Below are 15,929 nucleotides of genomic sequence, written 5' to 3' on the forward strand. Positions count from 1 at the left end.
TTGTATGCTAGATATTTGAGGGACTTCAGAGTTTTTTGTTTTGTTTTTGAATTGTGTATTAAACTGAATGTTTGAACATTAGTTTAAAGGAGGGATTGTTGAAAAAAAGTTTGTTTGCTAGTTGTTGTCCTAGTCTTTTGGGAATTTGTTGTGTTCAGCAAGATAGTTTTCTATTTACCTAGTCTGTAGGTGTTACTTTTGGCATGTTGTGTAGTGCCTATTTTCTTACTTTTATTTGTTATGTATGAGCCTATATAAAGGCAGCTCTTTTTGATGAATAAACATATAGAGACAATTACTTTCTCTTATCTACTCTTGTCCTTCAATTTTTATTAAGTAAAAGCCTGTCCTCTTTTACTTGTTTCAGCATAAACACTATTTTTCTCTTCTTTATTTGTAACAGATGGCACCTTCAACTCGTCTGTATTTATTACTTAGAATCATAGCTCAATTGGTTTGACAAAGTGCAAAAACATTTAAAGGTCGTGGGTTCAAGTCGAGCTTACCCATCAAATAAATAAATAGATTAATTAATTTAATAAGAAATTCACTTGTATTTCCTAAAAGTGTTGTTACAACATAAGGGGAATTTTTTGTTCACAAGCCTCATAGCAACCCCAACCCTTGACATGTGATGGAAAAGACAAAATCAAAAGAGAAGAACTTTTTCTCTCCTCCCACAATTAGTCTGTGGAAAATTTTAATTTTGAGATTTTAAAACTTAATAAGGGTCTTTGGTCCCATATGGGATTACCACTGGCAAGCAAACACCACAACCCTCTAGATTTCATAGAAAATCTTGTTTAAAAAAAAATTAAAATTAAAAAAAGAACTTTTTGGAGCTTCATCCAAGGTATTGGAAATAGACGGCCATAAAACTTCCAAATTTAATGATAAAAAATAACCTTTTTTTATTTCAATTATAAATTCTTTGAATTTCATCATTTACAATCCTGTGGCATGGGATCATGTTTTTGGATGTCACAAGGTGATATGATAAAGCAATTTCGATTTTCCATTGTGATTTGCGGGCAGGAGAAAGAATTTTTTTAAAATCTTTTTTTGCCACATGTTTAATGGATCGGGATGCTGTGGGCAGAGAAACTTTATTTCTCATTGCTGATGTCATTTGTGCCATGTGTAGAACGACTATTGGGCTGTGAGAAAAAATAATCACTCAGAAATTTCCTCCTTATTTTTCACTTGTCAAACTGATGGAATATTGTGAGAAAAAAAATTCTCTATATTTTCTTTCTACGGATTAAAACAAAACTTGTGAAATTTACTTGGTTTTTTTTAAATTTCTTCAACTAATTGAAACGCCTTCGATCTGTGGGGTGTGCGGATCCACTTTTGATTTTTGAGGTTTGGGAGTCGCCACCTAGTTATTACGGTCTAGGAACCGAATATCGACTCTAAAAGGATAAAAAAAAAACTAATCTACTAAAAAAAACTAGGTTCGGGGATCAAGTTACGAGGTTGGAAGGTATTAGGCACCAACCTCGCCTGGCAAACGCCGGACTCTACTATTTCCCAAGAAGACTACAGTGCTAAAAAGACCTAAATAAAAAAATATATATATTTACCTTAATGATCGTAATGGTAGTTCCCTTAGAACTGACAGAGAGATCCCTTACTGGATCTACTTAGGATCTCCAAGATGAAGTATATTCTCCTTAGATTTAAGTACTTTCTAATTTTTTATAGATTTTCGGATATTTTTAAAGGGTTTCTGAGTGTTTTTTGAGCAAAAGTTGGGGTTGGTGTTAGGTAAGGAGTTAGGGCTTCAAAATTAGGGTTTGGGGAAGGCTAGGGAGACTTTTTGACGTACTTTTTCGAGGGTATTCTCTTGGATACGAAAATAGGTTGTAGAAACCCTTATTTATAGATTTTTTAAGGTGCTTTTTAGATAGATTTAGTGTTTAATTATATATTTTTAGATAGTTTTAGAATTTAATTATGTTTCTTTTAAATAATTTTAGAGTTTAATTAGAATTCTAGTAGGGTTAGGATTTGACTTTGGTCTTATTAGATTGATTACGGTTTTTGACTTAAGTTTCACTTGATTGACTAGATTTTAAGGTTTTGACTTAAGTCTTACTTGATTGACTAGATTTTAGGTTTTTGACTTAAGTCCTGCTTGATTGAATTTAATTTTAATTAGAATTTCACTTTACATTAATTAATGTTTTAATTATTAATTTTGAAAATTTTAATTATTAAAATTGTAAAATTATCATTTTGCCCTTTTAGAGGACTTTTTGCGTTTTAAGTCGTTTTTCAATGTTTCAAGATATTTTGGAATCGATTTTTCGTAAGGAATTCAGTGAGAATATTGATTTGTGTCATTTATGGATTTTTTTTGTGCGAAATGGCCGTGAACTTTACGAGGGGCATTTTTGTAATTTTGTAAAATTTGATGAAAATTGACAAAATGGTTTATTTGGTTTCGATTTGTTATTTTATGTGTTTGATAGGATTTTCCTAAATGTAATGTAGGCTCTATGGATGGTTAGGGGTATTAAGGTAATTTGATCATTTTTTTGTGATTTTTATCGTAAAACTTCTTTTTGTCTACAAGATGATGATTTCTATATTTTTGAGGTTATATTTTCCTAGCGTAGCTTGGTTTTTATAGTTTTGTTAGTTTGAGATACCTCATCCGAATTTCTGAAACACATTTGGTAACCAAATAGAGCATTGGAATAAACATCCATCATTGGAAACCGTTGCAATCGGGTTGATGAGTTGATTAATCAAGCGAATGTAAAAATGAGGTGTCTACACCAATTAACATAATTAGTGATAATTACTAATTAATAGGCGAAGGTTGGTTTTGAACCAAGGTCATGGTCTTCACTTTTCACTTTAACCTTTCGAGCAAAGAGTTTGGATCGTTTGCATCCAAGGTGAAGTATTGAAACCTTCCCCCACACCTTAACACATGCCACATAAGCCACAATCTTAGAAAATTTTAAAAGGGAGATACGGATATTAGGCATTAATCCCTTGGATTGGGGCTTACGTTGCATGTGTTGAGGCATGGGAGGAGGGTTTCAATCCTCCACCCTGGGTGCATAGAATCCAGACTCCCTAACAAAGAGTTAAGATTGTATGCACTCATGGTGGAGGATTGAAATCCTCCTCCCACACCTCAACACATGCACGTAAGCCACAATCTAAGAAAATTTTGAAAGGGAGATATTATATTAGGGATCAATCCCTTAGATTGGGGCTTACATGGCATGGCATGTGTTGAGGCATGGGAGGTGGGTTTCAATCCTCCACGCTGGCATGGCAAATTGACACTTTCAACAGTAGGAAGGGTGCAAAATCGTGAAGTGTCTTAACTTAAAGTAGTTTTCTTTTGTCTTTGTGAAGGAGATCCAATATGAGAAGAGAAGAGTTGTCAGCGGTTCTAGCTTCACTTTTCTTCTTTGTTGTTCAAGCAAGAAGCCTTAATGTCCAAATTTGTTCTCCATCTGCCTGTGGAGAAATCCAAAATATCAGCTACCATTTTGCTTAAGGAGTGATCCCTTACACTGTGGTGATCCCAAATACAAGCTCTCTTGCGAGAACACAACATGACCATATTAATTGCAAGATAATTGGAGATATTATGTAAAATCGATTTCATATTACCACAGTTGCATTACAATCTGTGTAGTTGATATAAACGTTCTAAGCAGCAATTGCAGTCTTCCATATCGATCTCTAAAGAGGAATCAAATCTTTGCAGGTCGTAATGAGCAGTATTTTCTCTTTTGCAGTCGCTGTAGAACTGCTACTTTCGTGAATTGCTCCAAATCCGTGGACAATTCAACATATTGGCACATTCCTTGCTTGAGTATGAACACATCCAATGCCTATGTTCTCTACGGTCACCAGGGAATCTCCAATCTTGATGGTTCATGTAGCTTTGTTACCACAATTCCTGTAGACCTTGAGGATTTTGAGGGCTTTTTTTAGGACCTTGCCTTTGGTCAATGAAGTTTGATTGGACTTTACGGTAGTGCTGGACTTGGATTTGGATAAAAGTAGGGTATTGGACTTGGATAGCCCTTTTTTTATGTTGAGTCTTAGAAGATGAGGTTGACAAATAACCTTTTTAAAATTCATAGAACTTAGTCCGCTACATCCATGTCTCATTGGATCATGTTTTTGGATGCCACAGGGTGAGCTACGACCCTTGTAAGATTTGAAATCTTACCCCAGGTTAGTAAGGCTAGACTTATTCAAAAAATAAAAATAAAATCAAAAATAAAAATTCTATGCTACCCAATTTAAATGAAAGAGAACAAAGAGATTTTCTACGTGGTTTTTCATTTTGTGCAAAAACAGTGCATAATAATTTTCCAATATATCATTTGCCTAGTAAATTATTTACCAGATAAATATTTTCCAGCAATCAAACTCTTAATGATTAGAGAGCATGTTTTACGTTCTTGAGAGTTATGTGATTTAATGATCTTGGTTAATCATAGTTTGTTAATGTTTATGTGGAATGATTTAGAATATGTTTAAATCTCACAATGCATCCAACTAGATTATCACTTTTGAGTGAAAAAATTGTTTGGGGACCATTTTCGATCTAGTTCACCTTCATCTAGCTACTTTGCTAATTGAGGGAAATTCTTATGAGTGAAACTACAATATACATAAGACTGTCGTTGAAGTCAAGACAAAGGAAAGCTATTACACTACGTGAAGAATGGGGTATATTCGATGCATGCCAAGGTCCGTCGAATTTGCTTGGATAGGGGTAAATTCGATGCCAAAGTGCGTCGAATTTATATCCCTTTTTCCACTTAGTGTTAGACAGAAAGACTTAAGAATAGAAGTTGAAAAATCCCCTCATTTAGAGTTACAAAGATACTGGGAGAGGAGATCTATCCAATGTTGAAGATTGAAACTACTATTTATATATACCTCACATTGTGAAAAAAGCTCATATTTACAAGGCCATCGAATTTCATAAAATTTGATAGACCATGGCGTCAAATTTTTCATTGTTGAATTTTTTCTTTCGACAGATCGAAACTGTCAAATTAACGGAGGATGAGCGAAATTTGACAGCTCTAAGCTGTTGAATCTAGAGACATCACAAGTTACGACGCCCTAGGCCTTCGAATTTTAGTTTCTAAAATTCATGGACTTTGACCTGTCGAATTTTCCAGTTTTCATGTAGTGTGGCCTGTTTGTATTTGTTTTATTTATTTATTTAAGTATTTAATTATGCAAATAACAAACAATACATGAGTACAACTGAAATCATTGACCTGCTTTATTCCCCCATGAATTGAGAATCCCCTACTATCATAGTTTTGTTTAATCTTATTTATACAAATATGGAACATTTTAATTAGTCAAAGTATGGTAGCACTGTGTATTCAAGAAGAAATAAAAGGCTTGGGAGGTACCTTCAAGCTTTGGACGTCCCCTTCGAGCATTCGAACCACCATTGTCATGGAAGGACGATCCACTGGGCTCCATTGTATGCACCATAATGCTACGATCGCTAGCTTTTTAATGATCTCCTCTTCTCCTTGTATTTGAATATCTAATCCAAGCTCTTTCCCTTGACTCAATTGATCATAAATCCATTCAGGAAAAGAAATTTGGTTGAGATTTTCCATGGTGATATCCAAATTCTTTCTTCCCCGAATTATCTCCAACATCAACATTCCAAAACTATAAACATCTGATTTGTAGGATACTGCTCCAAAGTTTCTTGAAAGAAGCTCAGGTGCAATGTACCCTATAGTTCCCCTAGCAGTTGACATGGATACAATACTTTGTTCCTTGGAGCATAACTTGGCAAGCCCAAAATCAGAAATCTTTGGATGAAAGTTATGATCTAATAAAACATTGTGAGGCTTGATGTCAAAGTGGAGTATGCGTTGGTCGCACCCTTGATGCAAATACTCTATTCCTCGAGCAATGTCAATTGTGATTTCTAGTAGCTTTTCCCAAGTAAATGGTTTACGAATTGTATTTGCTTCTTTTGGTAAAATGAACTTTTCTAGCGATCCATTCGGCATGAATTCATAAATGAGGGCATGTCTTGTCCCTTCTGAGCAGAATCCTAGAAGGCGAACAACATTGACATGATGAATCCTACCAATAGTTGCAACTTCATTGACAAAATTTTCTTTGCTTCCACTAGAAATCTCGAGCATCTTGACTGCCACTGGGATTCCAGTAAGAAGATTTCCCTTGTATACACTTCCGAATCCTCCTTGCCCTAATTTTTGCTTAAAATTTCCAGTAATTTTCTTAATTTCTGAAAATGTGTATCTAGTTGGCTTGAAAGTCTTGTAGTTTGCCAGAAACCTTTCTACCTTGAGCAGAGTTTCTTTTTGTTGATCTCTCTTTCTACGTAAGTAGAAAATAATAAGTATTATTGATACTAAAATGATGGTGCCTCCGATGCTTATGCCTATAAATACCCAAAAATATGGAATTAGTTGTTATAGAAGAATTTATATTGCTTAGTAAAATACTCTAAATGAATTTGCAATAATAAAGAAGACGCACCTATGATCAATGGAGTGTGAGAATCTGAAAATCGAACAAATATATAAAGAGTTAGTATAATGGAGTGTCCTAGAGATCTTTTAAATGATATATTAATGAAATATCAAGGGAGTCCACATGATTTGAGAGTGGATTATACATCCAATGATATTTATAACTATTTACTGTATTAAATTATCATAAAATAGTTTGCTTAGTAGAATTTTCTACAGGAATTGGAAATAGTTATAAAGGAGACTCACCTTTATTCGACTTAGAACCTGAAAATAAGACAAAAATGTGAAGAATTAGTATGATGGAGTATCAGAGATCTTTTAAATGAAATTTCAAATATTTTGCTTAGTAGAATTTTGTACAGAAATTGGAAATAGTAATAGAGGAGACCCACCTTTATTCGACTGAGACCCTGAAAATAAGACAAAAAAAATGTGAAGAATTAGGATAATGGAGTATCAGAGATATTTTAAATGAAATTTAAGTGGAACACTCAAATTTATGAAATGTCAAGTGGGGGTCTACATGATTTTGAATGAATTATGTGTTCAATAATATTTGTAACTGTTTTAGTGTATTAAATTATCATAAAATATTTTGATGTCATATTAGAGATAAGATGCATCATATTAAAATGCCAGAGATACATTGTATCATTGCCAATGTATTTCATCACAAATGGTATTTGTGGTGAGAATATATTAGTTAATATTTTATATATTAGGAAGTATTAGTAAGTTAGATACTTAAATTTAAATATTAGGATGATTTATCTTAATTAAGATGTTTAGATTATTTTTGACTTGAACAATGATATTCTAACTAGAAAGTCTTCACTTGGTCAATACTCAGCTGATGTGGCATGGATACGGAATCATAGATCTTTTTACTCAGGATACACAACTTCACATCTTTTATGGAGATGAGCAATTTTGTATTCAAGGAAAAAGATCTATGATTCCGTGTCCATGCCACGTCAGCTGAGTATTGACCGAGTGAAGACTTTCTAGTTAGTATATCGGCACTCTTTTGACTTGTATAACTCGGTTAATGTAATCTCTATAAATACCCTTTTAGCTGGGGTGCGTTTAATATTCATCCTAGAATCATAACTTTTATGCCAAGTGTATGGTTAAATCCCATTGGCTCTACACAAGTGAATCTCGCGTAAAGGCGAGTAAAGGCAGGCCATGGCCAATGATTGAGCTCATGATAGAGCCAGCATTGATCTCATTTATTATTCTGTCCAACATCTTACCATCTCGTAATTTGTGAACTTAAAACAAACAACACTCAATCTCTCTTAGAAGATACACAATCACTATATAACTCCCATGAGCAACACATGAGGCCAATATGTAGTATTCATCACTGGCAAAGCCATTTTATAACATAAGAGACCTAAAAGAGATTGAGGTCATTGAGCCGGGATCATTGATCCTCATGATTATTATAGTTTGAAATTCATCTTATTGTAAGAGAGTTACATGAGTTACAATAATACTGTTGGTATATCTTATCCCTGATAGACCCTAGGATCCATTAAGTAGTCCAATAAGCCTTTGGTTATCGACCCACGTACGGTTTTGAGGTTTTCTAGAAGTATAATGGGTACTATCAACAATTTGATTGCTAATGGACAGTTGCCTTACTGATTTACTAAGATTCTAAGCTTTTCTAAGAGTTGTTTTGCTCAAATGGATTATCACATTGGCAATCCAACACCACAACCCTCTAGATTTCCTGGAAAACTCAGGATAAAAAAAAAAAAAAATCTTTTGGACTTGATCCAAGGTTTTGAAAATAGATGGCTACTGATCCTCCACCGAACTCTCAAATTTAAAATTAAAATTCAGCAATAAATAATAACTTTTTTTTGGAATTTTTTTTTTCCCTCCAAAGTTCATAGAATTTTGTCTTCTACAATCCAGAAGGATCGGATCATGGTTTTGGATGCCACAAGTTGAGCCCAAGGACAAGGTTAGTTGGACTTTATGCCAGACAGTAGACAGTTGACGTGAATGATTTGACCCAAAATGATTGAAAGCAAACCTTAACCCAAACCCAAATGCTTTCTCCCAATTATGAGGTCAGATTCAATCCAATCCAAAGCTCACGTAAACCCTAGTTTGAAATTTGGTCGTGTTTGTTATTAAAATTACCCAAGATGAATCCATACAGGTGTAAATTAAAATAATTGATAATCTACATATGAAAGTAAGACTCTTCAAAGTCCTAGGATGACTAATGCATAAGAGAATATAATTTTTATAAAAAATAATCTTTTTTTAAAATGTATTTTCTTTGAATCTTCGTGGATGTATAATAATACATAAACATAAAAGTTCAAAGTCAACGATTATAATGATCAAAATAAGATCTTCCTATCTAAATGCACAAAGTAAATAAATGAGATGTCAAAATCGTTGTCAGTATTGACCATTCAACAATGCAACTTGGCACAGAATTAGTCAAATAAGTCTCTCTTAAAAAAGACCTAAGTTGCACATTGTTTTTTCTTCCACCGTGTTATATGTGGGACATTGTTTCATCCGGAGATGTAGATAAAAAAAATTTAAGAACTAATCTCGCTGGCTTGTATAGTGATGATCTCCTTAAAACCTTCGATACCATTGGGGTTCATGATTTGGTAATTAAAATGAACAGTGAGTGAGAATTGTAAATTAGTCAAAAGTTGATCACATTTTTCATAAATATTCCAAAAAATTTAACAACTCTAGCAAAAGAGATTTAAAAAAAAAAAAAATGTTATTTTTCAACTTTGGGTTGAAATTTTAACTCTGGGATCTGTGGCCATCAACCTTGGATAAGCCCTTCAAATATGGTTTATACCCTGAAATCTCTAGAGAACTAAGTTAGTGAAGCTAGCCTTAATTATTTTAAAATTGTTTAAAGCTTTAAACATGATTTTGAACTATACATTGCAGGAGTTAATAATTGAAGATGAAAGTAATGGGGAATGGGGTACTTACCATAATTGACTAGACACATAGTCTGGTTCCTTGCCGTGTCAAATCCACAGGGCGTCCCTTGATGTTCACAGGCAGAGCATCCCTCGTCGTGGCCACTCCACGAAACCATGAACTCTTTCGTTCGACTGATATTCTCTAAAGCTTGTTGGGTTGGGAGATAATGATAATTACGGGCGTCTGTCTTAGCAGTTTTAAATCGAAAGCAATTCGAAGGAAGTTCACCGATGTTTTCATAGGCGTAAATCAAGTAAACAAAATTATTACCAGCACTAAGACAAGTGATTGGGCCGATAATTCTCTCATTTGTAGGCTTTTGTATTCTTTCCGTACAATTCAGTATTGTAAAAGAATACGTAGACTCTGTGAAATTGAAGATAGAATTTGTGAGGTTGAGAGACAGAAGGCTTTGCAATGGGCAATAAGTATCTTTTGCATTGAAGATAGAGATCTCGTTATTAAGATAATCGATTGTTTGGATATAGAAATCGCCCGAGAAAGGAAGGTGAAGGAGAGTCTCCTCTCCTAAGCATGATAATTCGAACCCTTTAAGGCCACAAAACCATGGACTGGTTTTAAGTCTGAATGGAAATCTGATAGTTGGGCCTCGATTGCTGCATCTTGTAGGTGGACAATCTTTGAAGAAAGTGTTATTAGCTTTATCTCCTGTACCTGCAGTGTTATTGTGAGGGGGAAATGATGAGGCAGAGGTGTGGAGACATGTACAACAGAGAAAAGTGGTGATGATGATTACGAGAAGTGGAGACATGGCTCACGTTCAAGGAATTTGGAAGGGAACGATTCACCCTCCTTTGTGTGTGCAGAGAGAGAGAGAGAGAGAGGAGAGAAGGGGAGGAAAATCCAATCTTTTTAAAGAAGGAAGAAGAGTTTAAAACCCCCAAAATAAATTCACCATCTCTCTGAATAGGAGAGAGATTTACCGGGCCAACTGTTGCATTTTTATTACAAAAACGCCCTTAGAGTTCTGACAACTCCAAGGGAACCTCACTTTATCAATTTGTTACACAGCAAACCCTGGAGTGGGGTTCGGCAACATAAAATTCAAATTTGTGAGATTAATTTGTTACTTAACAAACATGATCTGATGCCACAGGTTATAAATGACTAAATTCTATGATTTAAAAAAATAAAGCTAATTTTTATCGTTGAATTTTAATTTTAAGTTTGGGAGTTTGATAGCCATCCATTTTCAAAACTTACCATCAAGCTCAAAAAAGTCATCTTTTTATTTATTATTTTTATTTATTATTTATTTATTATTATTATTATTTTGATCCTGAATTTTTTTCATGAAATATTATTGCAGAGATGGAATCCGATGATGCCTTGATGGACTCTACTCTACTGATCCAAAGTTGCTCTTTCCTCCTCCCTGTAAGCACCGGTGTGGTACTTGCCAATAAATCTCCAACAGTCAAGTTAGAGTTGCAGAATCGATCAAAAAAAAGTTAGAGTTGCAGAAGAATAACAATAATAACTGATATAACTTTGTTCTTCCTTAATCGGTTAAAAAATCCTTTAGTCTTTGTTAATTCCTCTATTCATAAATCCTTATTTCGAATCAAGGTTTCCCCCTCTAACGGGATACAATCCCAGAGAATCCCCTGATTATTAGGATTTTAAACGAAATTAGGATCTTTGGGATTGGATCCAAGGTTCTAGGGAGATCTCCTCCGAGATCTCAAGACTTAACATGCGTAAGTCAAGATTGTGCAACTTCCCAGGCTAGACTTGCCCTACCAAGCAGATCAGGCCTGCACTAATGCTACCTTGCCCTACCTACCAGGTTGGATGCCTTCTAACTTGGTCTGTCTTGTTGCTGGGCAGTGCTGGGGAATGTTGACTTACACATGGTACAACTTAATTGGCGTGGACACATGTACGATTTGGATAATCATGCAATTATTATCCTCTACAATTACCCCCTCTCGAGAAAATGTGAAGTCTCACTGTTTCCTCGAGACTTGTACTCTTACCCTGATTGGCCATGGTGCTATTCTACCATTACGTCTATTATTAACGAATCTACGCATTTAATGCGACACTGTTTCAAAACTTCTTTGATGACTCAGACAAATCATTTCTCATCTGTAACCGTCCATATGTCTTACTAACGCCTCCACTAAGCCCAAAAGCTACGACGGTTAGGCAGGATAGGGCTATCCTCCTAGGCGTGTGTCCCTCCTTTTTGTCTTTCTATAGGGGTTTGCACCCTCTTTTCTTCTTACTATGCTTTTATTTTTGCAACTTCATCTATGTGCCTTCAAAGTTTTTCTTAAGTTTTTCATCATTTTTACCTCTCTTAAACTGAGGTAAATTCTAATCTCGTCTTCATCTTTACTTCTATGTACTTTTATTTCTTAACGGTTATCAATATTGCACAACTTTGTAGGAAACTCTATATCCCCGCCTTTGTGTCTATCAGGATTTGCAAAAATTCTAACAATCCTAATGAATGTCATTCAGGGGAAATCCTGATTTACACCAGCCAAATCAAGGATGGCCTAAGTTTTCCTCTCTCCCTTCTTTAGGGGGGGTGTTGAGTAAAATAAACTGGACCTCAAGCCAAATGTTAGGCAACTTTTATCACCTGGTGGAGACAGTGGGGAAAATGGGGATATCTCCCAATGACTTCCTCTCCAAATACAACTTGAAGGTCATCCCTCAGCGCCCTGGGTACCACTCGTTGTCCTCAAAAAGTGTAGCTGTCGTTTTGGTGCCATCTCTCCCTAGTGTTGACAAAGGGTGATACAAGGGCCCTTTAATTATTTCTGGGAACTGGGAATTTCCCCTAGTATCTCTCGTGAGGGATTCAGGGTCCCTTAGACCTTCCAAGGTAAGTCCAGCTTTAGGCTTCTAATAGTGATTACCTTTTTTCTTATTACACTCAGTTTCTCGCAAGTTAGTCTGATATAAATTTGGCTACTTTTGCAGATTCTTTTGCCCTTTTTATTTCGAATGCTAGGAAAGAGCAGCGTAGAGTCGCCAAAGATAGAAGGATATTGGAAGTGAATCCTTGGGTTGGACGATCGACGGGGAGATCGAAGGAGAGCAAATATGTCCTTCCCCTTCTTTCCTACATCAGCCACTTGCACGATAGCCCCTTATTGATTAGGTTGAGCAGATCTTAGAGGGCCTATGCTCTCTACTTATCCCATTATTTGCCTCTCCCTCTCCTTTATTTTCCTTCTTTTCTTTCGACATCATGAATATTGACCTCTCGAAGTACCCCCTCTCCCTCTCTCACACAGCCAGGGCTACTCCTCACTCTGAATAGGATAAGAAGAAGAATTTGGCTTCTCGTGGCCATACCCAGTTTGTTGGGAATGATCAGTTAGTGTTGGTGCTCTTTGATCAGGTTGCTCCTACTTTTGCCTCTGCTGAGCTTCTTGAGGGGACCTCTACCTCGGTAGTGTAAAGCCTCGATACTATCAAGGATACAGCTCTGCTACTGAGCTCCAATTGCGTAAAAGGTGCATGATCATGAAGAAGAGCCTGAGGAGCCCTTTACCCCCAGGGGAATCAGAACAGGAAGGCCTCAATGACTTCAAGACTCCCTTGAAGGATGTAGTCTTCAACTAGATGAGCCGTGGGCATACTATCAGGATGGGGACCAGAACAATTTTTGACCCCACTTCTCTATTAGCATTGGTTATATCTCCAACAGGAGCAGTGAAGTGAGGGACCTTGTCATTGCCGCCTCTCTGCTCTCCCACTTCATTTCTCCCAAGGACTGGGATGTTGCGGATCGGGCCATACTAATCTAGGCTTTGGGAGGGTTGTTCATGGCTTCTACCAGGTAAATTTATATTCTTCCATTACTGTACTTAATGCACCATATCTTATTCTTTTCTAACTGTTTTTCTCCTTTGTAGGCCAATGCCTATGGGACCTAGGCCTTCTTGAAGTGGTGTGAAGCTGAGAATCAGATAGTTGCCTTGACCAGGGAGTATGAAGAGAAGCTAACTCTACTCCAAGGTGAGCTATCCTCTTCTAGTCATTTCACTCAGGAGGCCAAGGAGGAGATGGGGGCTACTTTAACCCAGTTTACCAAGGAAAACGAAGCCTTGAAGGCCAACAATAAGAAGCTGATGAGTTTCGAGAGTCATCTTCAACTAAAATTGGCCGCCTACAAGGATAAGGTACATAGGAAAGACATAGAACTGACGGATCTCCAGGAGAAAGTAAAATAGTAAAAGCTCGAGCTGGGCTCTTTCAATATTGATTTTGAGTTAGCAAGGGCTAATGTTAGGGCAGCGCGGGCCAAGGAAGACGAGGCGTAGACTAACTGCAGGCTTAATACTCTCGGGCGACAGAGGAAGTTTCTACCAAGGCCTACCATAAAGGCTTTGAGGCTGCTCAACTTTAGTACCAAGAGGATGAGGACGAGGAAGACAAAGAGGACTATGATGATCCTGAAGGTCTTTCTATCAAGGAAATCCTTAATTGGTCTAGTGACCATGGGCAAACCCTTCCCTTCCAACTGGATCAGGAAGGGAGTCTGATCGCCATTTGGGATCGTGTCCCTGGTACGCTTATGGATGCTGGCCAGACCATGGACTTGGATCGGGCTAGGTCCAACTTTCTTACCCTTGTTAGTGATCTACCTCCTATTTTGATCATTGATATCAATCAAGACGAGCTGACCATCCATCCCAACTCTATTGAGGCCTCGCCTCCTACCAATCAGATTCCTCCTGCTGAGTGAATTTCTGTATCTGTTTTCTCTTATTTTTTTTCTATACACTCTCATTTTTGGGTTTTCTCTTGTAAAAATTTTCATAATTAATGAAATTTTTTACTTTATATCAACCATGAACTTTTTTTATGTACTTAATTCTCCATAAAGGAAACTTTTCTTCTGAACGATTTTGCTCTTTGCTCTAACTTAGTTGAATAATTGAAGCGCAATTAATAAAAAAATTTATATACGAAAAATCTTAATCTTCTCTACACAAGAAGAATCTTGTATTAAGCTTACACTATGCTCTGATGAATGTTCCAGCACAAGTTTGTTATGAAGAGTAACATCTTGTACTAAGCTTACACTTTGCAAACACTCCAGCACAAGTTTGTTCTGAATTGTAACATCTTACACTAAGCTTACACTTTGCTCTAACAAGCGCCCTAACACAAGTTTGTTTTGATAATTGCACCTCCTATTTCTTCACCTAGGTTTTACCTTATGTTTTCGTTAATTAGGTAGAACCTTTTTGAAAGTAGGTGCATTAAAATATTTGTTGGGTATAACGAAGATCACTTAATATCTCAAGCAATGTGTTTAGACCAAATATCATTATGCCTTGGAAAGATATCCCTAAGTCGTTGCCCTCCAATAGGGTCCTAACTCAGTGTTATGCCAATTAGGGTAGCGCAGGGCATCGACCAGCTCTATACCTTGTCAATTAAGACATGGTAGAACCACATAAACCCTGACCCCCAAAGGGCCCCATCTTAGTACTTTGTTTCTCAGGGCGAAGCATGGCCATCCCACAATTTTCTCTGCCACTTAAGGCAGATGAGGGCCATGAGGACCTAACTCCTGAAGGAGCCCAACTCAATGCTCTGTTACTCGGAACAGAGCGTGGTCGTCCAACTTTTTACTCTGCCACTTAAGGTAGAGGAGGGCTATGAGGACCTGACTCCCGAAAGAACCCAACTCAGTACTCTGTCACTTGGAATAGAGCGTGGTCGTCCAACTTTTCACTCTGTCACTTAAGGCAGATGAGGGCTAAGGGGACCTAATTCCCGAAAGAGCCTAACTCAGTGCTTTGTCACTCAGGACAGAGTGTAGCCATCCAACTCTTCACTTTGCCACTTAAGGCAGAGGAGGGTTGCGAGGACTTGATTCCTGAAAGAGCCCAAGTCAATGCTCTATCACTCAGGATAGAGCATGGCTGTCCAACTTTATTTATTTTTTCTTCTGAACGTTAAAACTCACACACACATACATATAATAAAACACAATTGAGTTGTAAGAATTTTGTATTTCTTGTGTTGGGAATAAATGTCCCTTCAACTATAGTTTGTGGTTGGACAAATGTCCCATCGACCTATATCAGACTTATTTTTCTTTCTTCTTCACTCATTCTAACTTTATTATATCTCCTTTTTAACCCATTTTATTATTTTGTTATTTTTTACCTCTTAACCTCAATTTTTTTTAATAACAATGATAGGGCCTATTTTTGTAGGAGACAAATCCAACTAGGATAAACCTCCTATCAAGCTATAGTTTTGTAAGACCTAGTTTATATCCCTTATTATTTATCTCCTCTAACTTTATTATATTTTCTCTTTTATCCCTTTAATTTACTTTATTATTTTTCATTTTTTATCATTTTAACCTCAATTTTTTAAATAATATCCCTTCAACTTTATTTTTTT

At 36.4% G+C, this 15,929-nt stretch overlaps 1 protein-coding gene across 1 annotated transcript; it reads right to left on the minus strand.

The window, feature by feature from the left end:
- Window positions 1–5,256: 5,256 nt before the first annotated feature.
- Window positions 5,257–10,419, minus strand: LOC147394420 (rust resistance kinase Lr10-like). The gene is made up of 5 exons (XM_086453948.1): window positions 9,525–10,419; window positions 6,926–6,943; window positions 6,780–6,797; window positions 6,538–6,561; window positions 5,257–6,439 (listed from the first exon to the last, which is right to left on the minus strand). Exons 1-5 carry the CDS (start codon window positions 10,288–10,290, stop codon window positions 5,391–5,393), a joined length of 1,875 nt encoding a protein of 624 aa, XP_086310074.1. The 5' UTR covers window positions 10,291–10,419; the 3' UTR covers window positions 5,257–5,390.
- Window positions 10,420–15,929: the final 5,510 nt, after the last annotated feature.

This window comes from Akebia trifoliata, chromosome 9, assembly GCF_017979445.1.
Source record: "Akebia trifoliata isolate Shusen 1 chromosome 9, ASM1797944v1, whole genome shotgun sequence".
Taxonomy (NCBI): domain Eukaryota; kingdom Viridiplantae; phylum Streptophyta; class Magnoliopsida; order Ranunculales; family Lardizabalaceae; genus Akebia; species Akebia trifoliata.